The 16342-nt window shown below is 42.0% G+C and overlaps 1 protein-coding gene across 2 annotated transcripts; it reads right to left on the bottom strand.

Moving 5' to 3' along the window:
- Nucleotides 1-5228: 5228 nt before the first annotated feature.
- On the bottom strand, nucleotides 5229-13395 carry SMIM4 (small integral membrane protein 4). 2 transcript variants are annotated; one of them, XM_044656917.1, is made up of 3 exons: nucleotides 13350-13395; nucleotides 7951-8142; nucleotides 5229-5649 (listed from the first exon to the last, which is right to left on the bottom strand). In XM_044656917.1, exons 2-3 carry the CDS (start codon nucleotides 8099-8101, stop codon nucleotides 5585-5587), a joined length of 216 nt encoding a protein of 71 aa, XP_044512852.1. In that variant the 5' UTR covers nucleotides 8102-8142; nucleotides 13350-13395; the 3' UTR covers nucleotides 5229-5584. The 2 variants fall into 2 exon arrangements, with proteins under 2 accessions (XP_044512852.1, XP_044512850.1); XM_044656915.1 differs by lacking the exon at nucleotides 13350-13395 and adding an exon at nucleotides 13056-13211.
- Nucleotides 13396-16342: the final 2947 nt, after the last annotated feature.

The raw sequence follows: 16342 nt of genomic DNA on the forward strand, positions 1-16342 counted from the left end.
AGGACATTTGAAGAAGAAGAATAAATAGTTTAGAAGAGAAAGATGTAAGCCAAGTAAAAGACTATAAAAAGAATAGACCATGATCCGAGACAGCAAGAAATAGTCGATGAAAGGATCTGAACAATGATGTAATGCTAAGATTCTAAAGTATCCCTTCAAAACCTTAATGTCTTCGTTAATGGAGTTAAATAAGTGAAAAAGGAAGAATAGGGGTAGATTAGTTTAGGGTTTTCAGAAAGAAAAGAGTAAAATAGGTACAATAATAGTAAAATAGTATAAAAAGGTGCAAGAAGGGTTTGGAACTTGCTTTTCCTCATAATTGGGGTACATGTGAATAAATAAATGGATAAAAGGGTGGGGGAACAGGCACCCTAAGAACCTTACTCATCTAACACAGCCAAAGGTGCAATGAATACACACAGGCCTATAGTTTGGTGCAAATATATCAAACTCTGGCAGAGAAACAACAGAGAAGGGAGTTACAAAGGATTGTACAGAATAAGGAGCAAGTCTCAAACAGAACAAATTTCCTGATCCTGAAGTGGGGTTTAAACAAAAAACTTGACTCTAAAGAGGGTTCCCCTTCAAGGACTGGCCCTCAGCAGGGGAATGGTTGAACCAGTTGTTGCAGGTGAATGTAATAGAATATTGCTACACCATAAAATAAGACAAAATGATGGCAGAGAATTCTGGGTAGTTTGAGCTGATTCAGAGTTAGACAAGCAAAAACAGGAGAACAATTTCTACAAGGACAACAGAAGAAAATTTGAAAAGACTTAAGAGCTCTGCTCGATGCAATAACTAAAATCCGTATCTTCAGAGGACCAAACATGAAACATGTGACTCCCCTCCTGACAGAGAAGCACAGAAAGAGGCCCTCATTTTTGGACATGGCCACTGCATGAATTCATCTTGTTTATTTCTTACAAAGGTTTTTATTTTCTTTCAGCTTTTTAATTGAGTGGAGAGTTAATGCAATAAAGGGGTGGCCATGTAAATATTTTTTCAAATATGCAAAAAACAAGGAAGCTTTTGGGTATAACTACTGCATAGATTAGTTTTGATTATGTTTGTTTGTTACAAGGGTTTCTGTTTTCTTAGTTTTTAAGTGGAGAAGGATGAGATAGAAAAGGGAAGTTTGGGGATGCCAAAAAAAAAAAAAGGGTGGGGGGGGGGGAAGGCTCTTGAAAAAAAAGTTTAAATAAACAGAATAAAAGAAAAGGAAGTACAAATTCAAGGAAGACAGTTGTGAAAGTAATGAATGAAATTTATTTGGTACTTAAAGAAAAAAAAACTGGTATGGAGAGTCATGGTGTCCTATACAACCCTCTTTGTGTTTTGCTAAATTTGTGGAAATGTTCTCCTTCAAAGGGGAAAACTTACACGGAGTACACATACGTGTACACAAGTACACGTAGAGGCTTGGCCTTGGCAAGATGAAGGTTCATCTGTTTGTTTGTGAAACAAGAGTGAAGCTGATGTGACAGAGAAGGAGAGGGGGAGCTCAACTAGTGTCTAAATGGGGGGGGGGCCCTTGGGAAATAAACACATTTGGAACAATCCACCATGGAGAGTGGGGTAGTGGCCTAACTAAGGAGGAACAGAATAATGGCCTTATTGCTGTGAGGTCCCAGTGAAGAAGAGAAAACACACGTTTGTAATGGGCTCTGGCTTAGCTATTCAGCAGCTCATGAAGAGAACTGAAGGGGACGCGTGGTGGGAGCAATCCAGAGTTGGGGGTTGCGGGGACATGATTAGCGAGAGGACAAGGGGCTGAAGGCATCCAAGAGAGGATTGTGGCCGGCTGAGTTGGCTCACCAAGCGAAGCTGGAGAAGAGGGGAGGGCATGGCTGCACAGGAAAGGACAAGGGGGAAAGGAGGTCATGGTGAGCCTGAAAACTGGGCCGAGCTGGGCAGCATCAGGAGAGACGGAATGATGAAGATTAGGGCCACGAGCAGGGAGGGCGGCGTTTAGGAACATAGAAGGGGAGCCCGTGTGTGGGCACGGTCAAAGGTATGACCTTCTCTTGGAGAGTGGACGGAGAGTGGAAGAGCAGATCGTGGGACACGAGTCTACTGGGAACAGGAAGTCTCAGTATTTGAGGGAGCAACAATAAGTATCCTGAAGGCAGCAGCGGAGGAGAGGGGTGGATAGAGAACTATGGCCAGGACCTGCTGGGTGATAAATCGGATCCTAGGAACCCCGAAGGAGAGGCACAGTCTGAACATGGAGGTCAGAGCGCCATCAGGGAGTCGGGCATGGGTGAGAAAATGGAACCGAGAGGGCAGTGGAGGAAAGAGCTGCATCAGGAAGGGTCTGTGTGTCCCTGAGGGCAACGTGATGGGAGGCAGAAAAGGGCTTACGATGAGAATAAGCGTGTTCATTATGGAGCAGGCATTCCCCGGGGCACACTGGAAAGGCTGATGGCTGGACCTGGAGGTGGACATGGCCAAGGTGGGGTTAGGGTGTGTGGGAGCAAGGGAAGGCCGAGGTGGTGCCCTGCTCTCTGGGAGTTCAGAAATGCCTAGGAGGCGTGGGCCAGACCCCACTAAAGAGTCGGACGCCCCTCAGCTGGAGGCAGGGCCACATGACCACAGTACCCAAGATCCTCCCTCATGGCCAGTAGCAGTGACGATCCTCTGAGACCTCAGAAGGCTAAGCTAAGAGCAGGGGGCGCAATAGGAATCTGGTCAAGAGGCTGTGGAAATTTGACTGCCCTGCAGGAGGCCCTGGGGAGGAAGGAGGGAGGAGGGACTTGATCAGAGAAGAGCCAGCACTGGAGAAGGGGAAAATGACTTGGCATCAGAGACTAGGGCAGGGCCCCAGAAGCCACATACAGTCAAAGAAAAGGCATACTGTATGACCCTGGGCAAGTCACTTGACCCCCATTGCCCACCCTTACCACTCTTCCACCTAGGAGTCAATACACAGAAGTTAAGGGTTTAAAAAAGAAAAGAAAAGAAAAAAAGAAAGAAAAGGCATATTTCTTTGTACCACACGGAATGTTTAAGGCACAAAGATATTGCAAAAAAATGTTAAAAAGGCAGAAATAGTTCATATATCCTTTACAGAAAACAATACAATAATAATAATGGGGGGAGGGGCTGCAGCTAGGTGGCTTAGTAGACTAAGAGCCAGGCCCAGAGACAGGAGGTCCTGGGTTCAAATTTGAACATAGATACTTCCTAGCTGTGTGACTCTGGGTAAGTCATTTAATCCTCATTGCCTAGTGATGGACAAACTTTTTAAAGAGGGGGCCAAAGGAAAGGAAATGCTCACCTGTCAGTCTGTTTCTAAGGCAATACTTTCAAAGTCTCATTGGATTGTATTTGTCTCAGATTAGGAATAATGTCACAGGGCAGGATAGAGCATTTCAGGGGGCTGCATCTGGCCCACCAGCCATAGTTTGCCCATCACTGGAGACCTTACCCCTCTTCTGCCTTGGAACCAATACTAAGTATTGATTCTTAGGCAGAAAGGGTTAATAAGTAAAATGACAATAGGACATAAATAATATTGATGTGTGGTTTTCTATGTCAATGTGCAGCCAGCAGAGATACTTATGTATGGTTTAATGACCCCCATTTCTATTTGATTTTGACATCAGAACTCTGTGGACAGTAGTTTCAGAAAGTGAGGTGCACCAAAATTAATTAATTGATGTAGTGCTAGGCCATTTACCCAAGGTATATTTATTAGAACTAGACAAAACAATAAGAATCATTTGGAATATCAAAAGGTCTAAAATCTCGAAGGAAATGAGAAGTAGTGTGTGAATTCAGGGGTTCAGCCCAATAGCCCTCCTGTTTTATCTTGCTCATTACGTCCCTGATTCCATGAACTCTGAAATTCCTTTCAGATCATAATATTTTTTTCAGTCTCTTTCTATGTCTTCCTCCTCCTAAATGTATTCTTCATCCTCCACAGGCCCAACAATCCCTCAGCTTCTCAGTATTTTCCAGGGCATCACCTCTCCCACCCCTGCCATGGCTAAACTCTCTTCCCTTCCCAAACTTGACATTTAGTGAACTAGTGCAATTCTAAGCTGTCCCTTATTCTCGAATCCCTGACTCCCTTTGTCCTTTTACTGTCTGACTTACCAAGCCCCAGCCTCGCATTACCACTTCCATCATCTGCTCTCTCCACTGTTCCTCCAGCGCTGTAGAGCAGAGCTGGAGGAAGTCAGGCACCCATGGCGATTGGGTCCACTACAAATTTATGTTAGCAAATGTCCCCTCATTGAAGCAAGGCAATCCTTTACTCCTCCCACTCCCCTTAAAGACTGTTCTTTTCTCTCCTAATTCACCAAGAAAACTGAGATTATTTGCTATAGCTTATTCTCTCTCTCATAACTTATTGACATCTCACACACACCATTTCTTCTCCTGAAAGTCTCAGATGAGGTGGCCCTTGCTGCCAGAGCCAACACCTAGAAGTATTCAGTTCAATTCAATAAACATTTATTAAGCTCCTACTATGTACCAGGCACTGTACAAAGTATTGGAGATACAAAAAGGCAAAAGACAGTTCCTGCCCTCCAGGAGCTTACAGGCTAATGGAGTGAAACAAAAAGTAAACAAATACAAAGCAAACTAGAAAGGAAAGAAAGGATAAGATTGTGAGGGGTTTTAAAAGTCAAAGAATTTTAGATTTGATCCTGGAGGGAATAGAGAACCCTATAAACTGAATAAAAAATTAATTCCATTTAGAGCTTGAGGAATGGCCAAGATCACCCTACCAGAGATATCTTCTAGCCAGCTGGAAGTGAGATGCTGATACTTAGCAGCAGTTGGGACTAGAGAGCTACATTTGGGAGTAATCAGATCCCAGGTGGTAGGTGAAGCTGTGAGAGTGAATGACATAACCAAAGGAAAGAGTGCTGAGACACAAGAGGCCCTTCACTACTTGAAGGCTCTGTGAGTTTGCTGCTGGGCTATTTAAGCACCTGAATCAGAGTACTGTGAAACGAGACTGAACAGGTAGGGTGGAAACACTGTGGAAGCCTTGGATTATCAAATCAAGACAGTTATTTTATCCTCTGGGCAAAAGGGAGCCACTGAGGGTAGGTTATGGACTAAGATAAAGAAAACCTAAAAGTTTCCAATAAGATGAAAGGTTTAAAGATTGATAAAGAGTTGGCTTTTACCATGCAAAATTATTTATCTGGTTCAGGTAATCCTGAGGCAGTCGTTCTTGATTTTCCCTCTAAAAAAGAATTCTGGTATCGTACTTATTCATGATTTGATTTATTTCGCATTTCAGCAAAAAGCAGTAATTTAAGATCATTACTAATGACCTAAAACACATTCATCTCATTCAGTATGCCCTGAAAACTCTCTTGAAGAATCCTTATACTGCTGCAGAAATACTCAAAAGTAGGAAAATAACCTGGGTCAGAAAAACCTTCACATGTTTTGGCCAGGAGGTTAAAGGATCCGTGATCTGGCCACTAGAGGGCACCCATGAGTGGGCTTCTAACATGATGGGTGGACCCCAGTGATAACCTTTCACATTCACAGATTCATTAAGGTAAGTTCAGGCTACTTATTTTGTTGAAAATTAAGGCTCCGTCATTTGTGCTTCTTAAGATTCTTCTTCCAGCTTTCTCTGGTACTGTCTCTCTGATTGTTTTCTTCGATATACATCATCTGAGAAAAATACAAATTGTGGTTATTCTTTTGAAAGAAAACTAAGAAGTTAAAAAATTCTTAAAACTCACAAGAGTTCAAAGTTAATGTTCACAGGGCAATTGATTATTTCCAGCCCATTAAAGGTTAATCTCTACTCCATAGAAAAACTAATTTTAATAGGGGTTTTGCATTACATCTTGAATGTTCAAAGATAATGTCACTTAACAAGTTTTTTCGAGTAACTACAGGGCAGAGAAGTTACAATGTTTGTTGTCTAGCTAGAGATAGGCAGCTAACACACTGGAGAACAATAGAATATATAAAGTGTTCCATAATATGACTCCAAAGATAGGTTCCATTATAATGGAAAGGAACAGGAAATGAATTAGACATCAACTGGACCCTAGAGAATGGGTAAGATTTGGGGGCTGCTGGGTGGCCCAGTGGATAAGAGCACCAGGCCTCGAGACAGGAAGTCCTGAATTCTAATGTGAACCTCAAACATGTTCTACCTACGTGACCCTGGGTAAATCACTTGCCTATCCCTTACCATTCTCATGCCTTAGAACAGATACTGAGTATCAATTCTCAAACAGAACATAAGGATTTTCTTTTAATGGGTAAGATTTGCATAAGCATTTGGAAGTGAGAGAGAGTCTGAGTGAGGGAAATAACATCTGCTGAATCATCAAGCACGTCCTACCCCCTAACTATGAGTGTTCCCCAACTAATGTTGTCCTGGGCCCTTTTCCTTTCTTAGAACCTTGTCTCCTGGCGATCCCAGTCCCCATGGGTTCAACTGTTATCTCTAAGGATATCTCTAACCTGGGTCTCTCTGCTGAGTTCCAGGCTTAAATCACCAACTGACTGTTAAGACATCTCCATCTGTATCTCCAATAAGCATCTAAACCTCAAATCATCAAAAATGGAACTCATTAATCACCTCCAACTCTCAACAACAACCACCCATCATCCAAACTTCTCTCTTTGATAAGTACACGGCCACCCACTGATTCTTCCCTCTCCCTCATCCCTATATTCAATCACTGGCTAAGTTTGTGGATACCTCCACAGTATCTCTAGCCTTCCTGGCCTGGACCATCATAACAGCTTTCTAATTGGACTCCAATGTCTCCCCCTCTTCAGTCCATCCTCCATGATGCTGCCAAAATAACCATTGATCATGTCATTCCCCTGCCAAAGAAATTTCAAGAGCTTCTGTGATCTCTTGAATAAAATTCAGACTGCTCTGCTTGACGTTTAAAGTAGCCTATTTTTCTAAGTTTAACATACATTACTACCCTCCATTCCTTCTAGCCAAACTGGCTTTTTTGTGGTTGCCCAAACTTGGAAGTCTAACTCCCACCTCCATGCCTTTGCCTTGGCTTTCCCCATCCCTGGAATGTGCCCCATCTCTAGGTCTACCTCTTAGAATCCTTAGCTTCTTCCAAGGTTCAGCTTCAGGCCACCTTTCCTGATTGCTTGTTAATGATGACTCCTCAAATCATCATGTGTCTACTTAATGGTTTTATACATTCTATTCTCCCAGGAGAATGTAAGCTCTTTGAGAGCAAAGTCTGCTCTATTCTTGTCTCATATTTATCATGCCTAGCACAGTGTTCTGAACCCAAAAGGCACTTAATAAATACTGACTGAATTGGTGACACTGCCCAGAGGTAACAAGGAGTTTGGTTTATTAGGTGGGCAGGGAGGCACCGGCCCAATAAGACCATGGGAACTGTGTAGTTGAACTGCAAAACTGTAGCAACATGAAATGATGTTAGCATTAATCTATTTACAACAGGGCCACATGGCCACCAACATCATGTACTATTCAAAAATTCTTTTTCTAGACTCATGCAAACACTTTTATAGACAAGGAGCAAAAAAAAAAAATCAATAGAATGGAAGACAAATCTGAATCACAAGGTCTAAGCAAGTTTTAAACCAGCTTAGAGCTGAGGCTTTGAACTTCAGAATGACTAAAATCCTATTAGGTTTGATTTTTCAAAACACAATTTTCTATTCCAGGGAACTGCTGTTCAGGCCTGGTGCTCTGAATTTTAAAAGGAAGGCCAGACCCCACAAGACATCTGTGCTGTCTCAAAGTCTCAACTATTCCAGAACATTTTGTTTCTCTTTGGTTTGACTGACTACCATGCATATAACTAGGTTTGTTATCATAGCCTGTTAAATGACAAATTATGAGCCACCCCAGAGCCTGATAATTCTATAAGCACTTTACAAATGTGATGGATCTGAATTTGAAAGCTAAAGCCAAAAGACATGTCCCCAATACCCATCTTTATACCCACTTACAGAAGGTCTCCTGGCCAACTCGGACTTTGATCATAAACCACTCCATTGCTCCTCCCAGAACAAAGAAGAAAGGAAGAAACCTATAGACACCAAAGCGCTGTTTTCCAGGTACCCTCAGCAGAAGTTGCTTCACTTGTTTCCTTGTGAACATCTCCAAGGTGTCAGCCAGACTTCGTGGGAAATAAACTGAAACTACAGATGGAAAGCAAGATGTTGTGCAGCTCTTTTAATAGCCTCCGCTTCTATTTATTTCAGCTTAAAGAAAAAAAAATTTAGACCCTTACCTGCCATCTTAGGATCAATACTGTGTATTGGTTCTAACACAGAAGAGTGGTAAGGGCTAGGCAATGGGGGTTAAGTGACTTGCCCAGGGTCACACAGCTAGGAAGTGTCTGAAACCATATCTGAACCCAAGACCTCCTGTTTCTGGGCCTGGCTCTCAATCCACTGAGCCACCCAGTTGCCCCCTTTAATTTTAATTTACAAGGAAGCTCATTGATTCTGCCATATGGTTTTTAAATACTAACTCCCTCCCTAGAGTTTCATGTTTATAAAACACTTTCCAAGTCCCAGGAGGTTCCCAAAGGCTGCATAAGGGCATAGTCCCATAGCTCCTCAAATGTCAAAAGAGTCAAAGACGGGACCCACATCTCCTGACTCCAAGTCCATCTGTGTATTGCTCTTTCTACAACACCAGAAGCCATTTCCTGAAACCAAAGAGTCTACTGTGGGGTTGTTGTTGTTTTTTAACTAGCACTAAAACATCTTTTCATTTAAGAAGTAGTAGAGTAGTATAAAAAAAAAGAGTCCTACTGTATTCTGAACCAGTTCAGCCACATTCAAAGTATTCTATTCAGTTCTGGGCACTATATTTTACAAAGGATATAAGGATGTGGAGCCAAAAGACAAAATTAAACTGTAATTAACTCTGTAACTAAGTAGCTATATGACCATGGCAAAGCCTCAACCTCTTTGGGCCTCCATTTCTTCACTTACAATTTGGGGGCATTTCATGACTTACAGCAATGTGTCATTAAGAATGTTAATATTTAAAAGACACATGTTATTGCAGAAGAAATAATCAAAATAACAGCAAAAACCATTAAATTGAAAAATACAAAGTAAATGTTATCAGGAGAGTGGGCCATTTATGTGGCGGGAGCAAAGGATAACTAATGAGGATGGCCTTTTTGCTCCAGTAGTATCCATGAAATGTGAAAAGATCTGAAGAACAGCTCTCAGTATGTTGAGATTTAGGAAAGGGCAGAGGAAGACAGAGTATCAGAACATGGTTAGGTTGTGATGGGCATCATTAAAAGGTTCTTCCAGAGATATAAGATTACAGATCCATCAAAGAATTTAAGTAAATATCTCTCATTGCTCTTTGAGTTGATTTTTCAGAGTTGAACATTCAATGACTTGCTGCAACATGTCATTACAAAAAGAACAGCAGGGTTAAAAGATAGATTTTAATCACAAATAACCAAACTGGAAAAAAAAACATTAAATTGAAAAATAAAACTAGAAGCTTTTTTTAAAAGAAAAAATTATAAAATAAACAAACTTTTAAAACTGTTACATAGTAAAAGTAAAAAGAAGAAAATTAAATTGCCAAATCAGAAGTGAAAAAGGAAGATTCTTAATAAATTTAGAGGAATTAGAAGTTCAATGATATGCCAGCAAAACTATTAAAAACAAAATGGATATCTATTAAAAAATAAAATATACAAACTAACAGAATACAGAGATTAAATAACCCAAACTCAGAAAAATAAATTACACAAGTCATTAAAAAACTTCCAAAATGAAAACAAAACCTAGAACTAAATGGATTTACACATGAATTATATCAAACATTAAAACAACAATAAATTCCAAGCTTACATAAACTATTTTCAAAAATATAGAAAGAAAGCATCCTACCAAGCTCCTTCTGAGCCCAATATAATCCTGATGCCTAATCAGGGAGAAAGCAGAGAAAGAAAAGCACAGACCAATCACTCTAATGTATAGCTATGAAAAAAAAAAAAAAGTAAAACATCAGCAATGATGTTAAAACAACAGATTAAAAAGATCAGATTTTATGAACAGAATGGACAAACCAAGAATGCAAAGTAAATTCATTATTAGGAAGCCTTTAAGTATAATCAACAATGTGAAAAACAAAAAACAGTAAAAACCCCATTTATATTAAAAACATTAAAAAGTATAGGAACAGGGAGCCAAACTGGTTCAAGTGGATACAGACCTGGAAACTGGAGGTCCTGGGTTCACATCTGGCCTCAGGCACTTCTTACTTGTGTGACCTTAGGTAAGTCACTTAACCCCCATTGCCTAGCACTAATCGCTTTTTGCCTTGGAACCAGTACATAGTAATGATTCTAAGATGGAGGTACAGGTTTACCCAAAAAAAAAAAAAAAAAAAAAGAATGAGTTTTCCTGACAGCAGGCCCAGGCTTCTATCCCGCTATGCCACCTAGCTGACCCAGCAATGGTATCTGAATGTAATAGTATATTATTGTGCCATAAGAAATGATGAAAGTGATAGATTGAGAGAATCTGGGAATACTTATATGAATTGTGGCAAAATTATTGAAAAAGGAAAACAATGTGAAAGACATAAGAATTCTGATCCAATGACCAATCTACAACTCCAAAATAATAAAGAATGCTTCCTTCCTCTTAGCAAAGAGATGAGCAGCAGATATAAAATGGCATACATTTTCAAACACAACCAATGTGTGAATTTATTTTGCTTATCTATACTTATTTGGAACCAGGAAGGGAGCTGGTGGGAATTGGGAGTGGTAGGGAAGGCAGGAAAGAGTGACAGAGATGAAAAAGAAAAAAGAACATCAATGAAACATTTTTAAAATACACAAAAGAAAACAAAAGGAAGTTGAGAAAAGGGCACAGATAAGCAAGGCAATGTTAGTATTATGTTGTTAAATGTTAAGCATTTTTTAAAGAAACTATATATAATATTCACAATTTCATATGCAATCCTCTTTCCATTTTTCTTATGGTGGTGTTCATTTTTATTGATGCTTTTCAAGTTCATTTTTTTAAAATAGGATGGATTTGTATTTGGGGAAGAAGCTTGAGGTTACTGTGAAACTGAAGTATGATTTCCCAACTGCAATCCAGACTACTCTTTCCCTATTTAGGGAAGCAGCTTAGTATTGAGCTTAAAATCAAGAAAAGCCAAATTCAAACTGTACTTCAAATACCTACTGGACCTATAACCCCTGGGCATGTTGCTTAAGCTGCTTCAGCTCTCTCATCAGTATAACAAAGTTAACAGCATCTAGCTGTTGTTGATGCTCAAATGAGAAAAGCACTTTGCAAACTCCCATGTGAGCTTAATACTGTCTCGCTTAATACAAAGCTCAGCTTACTGTACACATATCTATATACAGATATACCTTGTTTTATTGTACTTCGATTTATTACAAACTGAAGATCTGTGGCTCCACACACCTCCATGGAGCAAGTCTTTCCATACCGTTTTTCCAACAGCATGTGTTCATTTCGCGTTTCTGTGTCACATTTTGGTCATTCTCATACTATTTCAAACTTTTTAATTATTATTATAGCTGTTATGGTGGTATGTGATCAGTGATCTTTGATGTCACTCTTGTAATTGTTCTGGGTCACCACTAACCTTGCCCATATAAGACAGTTAATAAATGTGTGTTCTGATTGTACCACTGACCACCTTTCCTCCTTCTCTATCCCTCTCCTTTGCCCCCCTCACCATTTCCCTGAGACACAATAAAACTGAAAAATATTACATAAACTTAGTGATAAGCAGCAGCAGAGTTTGAGAGGATTGACTCCAATTTTGAAAGAAGGGATAAAATGCTATCAAACTGCAAAACTGCAGAACCACATCCAGAGAAAGAACTGTGGGAGTAGAAACACAGAAGAAAAACAACTGCTTGATCACATAGTTCGATGGGGATATGATTGGGGATGTAGACTCTAAAGGATCACCCTAGTGCAAATGTTAATAATATGGAAATAGGTCTTGATCAATGACACATGTAAAACCCAGTGGCTATGGGAGAGGAGGAGGGGGAAAGAATATGAATCATGTAACCATGGAAAAATATTCTAAATTAAATAAATAAACAAAAAAAACTGCATGAGAAATCTTTCATAAAGGAAGTCAATGGATGTACCAAATGTCATTGTCTTATTTTGAGAAACTGACATAGCCCCAGCTTTCAGCAACTACCACCCTGTCAGCAGCCTAACAGTATTAAGGCAAAATTTTCCATCTGCAAAAAAAATTAGGTAGGACTGGCTGAAGACTCAAGATGATAGTATTTTTTAGCAATAAAGTGTTTTTTAACAGGTAATTTTTTTATGTAATACCATTGTACACTTACTAGACTACAGTATGTAATGTAAGCATAACTTTGATATGCACTGGGAAACCAAAAAATTCATGTGACTTGCTTTACTGCAGTGGTCTGAAATGAAACGTGCAGTATCTCCAATTTAATCCCTTTAGTGTTCCCATTATTTGCATTAGCACTGCACATTTCCATTAGGGTGGAACTAATTATCACATCCTCATTCCCGGTGGTTCATCAAACAGGGCATGGCAGTACTAGGTCCTAAAAATTATTTTTAAATTTACTAAAATTTTTGCAAAAAGTTGTTAAATGGAGTCAAAGAAGAAGCCTAACCAAAATACATATAATCCAGGAAAGTTTGATTAGGATGGAAGTCCCAAGATAGGCTTGCATAGGATGGGGCCATGGTTAATTTCAAAGACGTCACAGATCCACTTTCAGTGGCTTCATGATAGAGGTGACATCTGACCTAAGTCTTAAAGAAAAAGCCAAAGGGGCAACCCTGTGCACGTGAATGCCAGCACAAGGTGGGGAAAGAGAAGATGAACCAGATGACCGGGAATTGAATGAGCGGGTGCCTGGCTTGGCTAGGGCCAGGTCTGAAGAAGCATATTGCAGCCGAATTCGGGGGTTGTCCCAGCCCCCGTGGGATGACCCCATCAAGGACGCCGGGGCTTCCAACACGGCGGAGAGGAAGTCACGAAGAGGAGCTCTTCAAAACCCGGCTCTGTCACCTCCTACCTGGGTGACCGCAGGCCGGTCATTTTTAACGCCTCTCGGCCTCAGTATGCCCCTCTGTAGGCTAAAGGGGTCAGACAGCCACTTGGTTAAAGGCTCCTCCAGCCCCGACCTTAGGGGCTGTTCCCCGCAGCGTGAAGAGCCAAGGGGCCGGCAGGGCACGAAAGACAGCACCGAGGCCCTGGGCCCGGAAGTAGGAGGGGAAGGGCCCGTCTACCTTCCCCTGGCGCTTCGCGGCACCAGCCAATCAGGAGTCGGTGCGCGAGGTTCCCCAGGCCCTCGCTCCCAAGCCCTCACCTGGGGAAGGACAGCGGATAGCCCGAGTTAGCAGCAGAGGCCCGAGGTCTACAGGAAAGAGCGAGTCCACGCGGGGCATGCCGGGGAAAGTGGGCGTGGCCGCCAGACTGGTCCCAGGAAACAGAACGGAAGTTGGAAGCTGAGGGTGGGGAATTGAGGGAGAAGATTGGAGCAGGGACGGGGTAAGGTGGGGCCAAGGTGGGAGAAGGAGCTAAACTTATACGGGGAGAGGCTGGAGAAAGTGGCTGAGGAGCTGGGGGTGGGGATGAAGTAGGGAGTAGGAGCTGGGCTATGACAGGAGACTGCGGGCCGCTGAGTAGAAGGAACTGGACTAAAGTTAAGGGAAAGGGCTAGAGAAAGGGACGAGTTAAGGCAAGAAAAGGGACCCGGCTGGGATAGGGAAATGGGTGTGTCTAAAGCAAGAGAGGCTGAGGAAGGAGAGGTTAGGGGCGAGATTTAGAAAGGTGGGAAGTCAAACAGTCTTCTAGCGTTTAATAAACGCTAAACTAAGTTCCTAGCACTGCTAATTGCTGGGTATACAGAGGATAGCAAGAGACAATCCCTGCCCTCGAAAAGCTCACAGTCTAATAGATGTACATACAAGATTTACACAATATAAATGGAAGGTCATCTCACAGGGAAGGCACTGCAGTTAGTGGGACTGAGAAATCTCTGACTTCAGTTCTGGGCGGAGCTTAGGACCCTTGGAAAAGATCATATAGTCTCATCCCACCCCCATTTTTAGATGAGTAAAGCGAAGTCCAGAGAAGATAAGTGAATTAATTAGCCAAGTCCATACTTGCAGTAAACGAGAGAGCCAGGATTTGAGCCACAAGTTCTCTTACTCCACATCTCACCGTTCGAGCATTTGTTAATTTGTTAAATGCCTAATATACGTTGGGCCCGTGCTAGTATCGGGGATACAAAGACAGAAATCAAACAGTCCCTGCCCTCAAGGAGCTTATGACTTATCAGGAGAGATAATAGTTTTAGGCTTTGGAGCTACCCTGGACAAGTACACAAGGCAGAAGATGGGGGGGGGGGGGGGGGAGGGGAGGCAGCAATTGGAAGGGTTAAGAAGGTCTTCACATAAGTAGTGCTTGAGTTGGAAGCCTGAGTTGAGAAGGAAACCAGGGATGCCTAACCAGCAGGGATGATAAGGGGAGTATATTCCAGAACGCAGGTTAGTCAGTGCAAAGGTATAGAGTCCAGAAACAAGAGGTATGAAGAAAAGTAAGGCCAGTTTGGCAGAGAGGTAGTTGAGGGGGTAGGGGGAGGTGAAGAAAATCATGTCACAGAAGACCTGCACCTTTGGCTTAAAAGAGTTTAACCTCTATTGCCACTGCTCTTTGATTGGAAAATGGTGAACACACCAAATACCTAAGGGGATCATTGTAGGGAAATCACCTTTGGAAATCTTTTAAAGTCAGTGGAAGAGCAATCTTGTAGGAATTCTGAGGACAGGACAAGTTGTGAGCCACTTTGGAGTAGTGAAAAGCTCACCAAGACAATAGATCAGGACATCTGGATTTTGGTCTCCAATCTGCCATTCATTTTCTGTGTCATCTTAGACTTTTTCCTATCTAAGGCCCTCAGTTTCCCAATCAATCTGTTTGATCCTAGTGTGATTAAATCACTTCAGCTTGTAGTTGCATGCAGGAGAAAAGTGAGCCTCAGAGGTATTCTTTTTCCAGCTTTTTCTCTCACCCTTTTCCCATAGCTACAGATCTATAGAAAGGCCATTTCTGGGACTAGTGAAACTGGCAAAATAAACTCAGAGATGAAGTTTGAGAACAAGAAACTAAATACTAATCCCTGTGTCCTTAAGAGCTTCAAGAGCTCTCATAGCAATGCTCTTACCCTTCACAAAGTAAGCAACATAAATTCCTTATTTCTGTGTTTGTTTACTCAGCTCTCTCATTCCTTTGCTTTGTGTGCCTTTGCATATGTTCCCCAGTGCAAAGTGTTTGGTGCACACCCAAGGGCATATGCCCCTAGCAGCCAGGAATCATGTATCGAATTCCCATTGTTTTTATTGCCAGGCATCCGGTGCAGCATCACAAATGCTTTTTGATGGGAATGTTTTGAATGAACCGTGCCCAACGCCAACATAGTCCAGCAGAGGCAGAGCAAAGAAAAAGCACATCAAAGTGACTTGAGAATACTTAAAAAGAACATAAATAAATGAAGACTAATAGAATGCATGGTCAGGGTTTTTTAAAAGTTTCTAGAGCTCATCAGTGAAGTCAGTAGTTTCATGCTAGAAAGGAGCTAGTTGATGGAGAAGAGGTATGTCATTGCATAGTAAGCCCTATCTAAATGGTATTTTTCTTAGACGTCATCGATACTAGTAACCCAAATTCTGAACGTTCTAACAGTTTGTGAAGTATCGGACCAAGGAAAGCCTGGAATGGAACCTTCTCCAAAGGAAGATGAGGGTGGACTAAGTCTAAAGTCCCTTTCTGTGGATTGTAATTTGAAGGCAGAGACTGTTAGATTCGTCTAATGTTCTCGGACAGTCACACACATATCACTGGAACTTCGTGGATGTTTGTCGAACCTAACCGAATAGAATTCCGCCTCTAGGATGCTGTGACCTTGCTGCTGCGAAATAGCTTTAAGTCCCCCGGGGGTGGGAGGGAAGATGAGTTGAGTAGATACTGTTGGGATCTGCTCAGTTCCATTCAACAAGTTTCCTGGACGCCTGTTGTGTCCCCAGCTCCGTGGGAGAGCTCAGGGCCGCGGCTCCCTCGGGTGAAGCATTCCGCTGGCTAGTCAGGGCCGTGCGGGAACTCTCGCTCCTAGTCGGGCTACTGGTATCCGGTCCTAGCTGCCGGTCTTGTCCACACCCCCTTTCCTGTCCCAAATGGGAGGGGGCCTTAGAGAGAGGATCGCAGCCCCTCCCCAGCAGTCCCGTACCTGGCCGGGAGCCCCGGCGATTGGCCGACTGGAAGGTCGGCACTACAGTCATTGGCTGTTGGCGCTAAGGAAAC

This window comes from Gracilinanus agilis, chromosome 1 (genome assembly GCF_016433145.1).
Source record: "Gracilinanus agilis isolate LMUSP501 chromosome 1, AgileGrace, whole genome shotgun sequence".
Classification (NCBI taxonomy): domain Eukaryota; kingdom Metazoa; phylum Chordata; class Mammalia; order Didelphimorphia; family Didelphidae; genus Gracilinanus; species Gracilinanus agilis.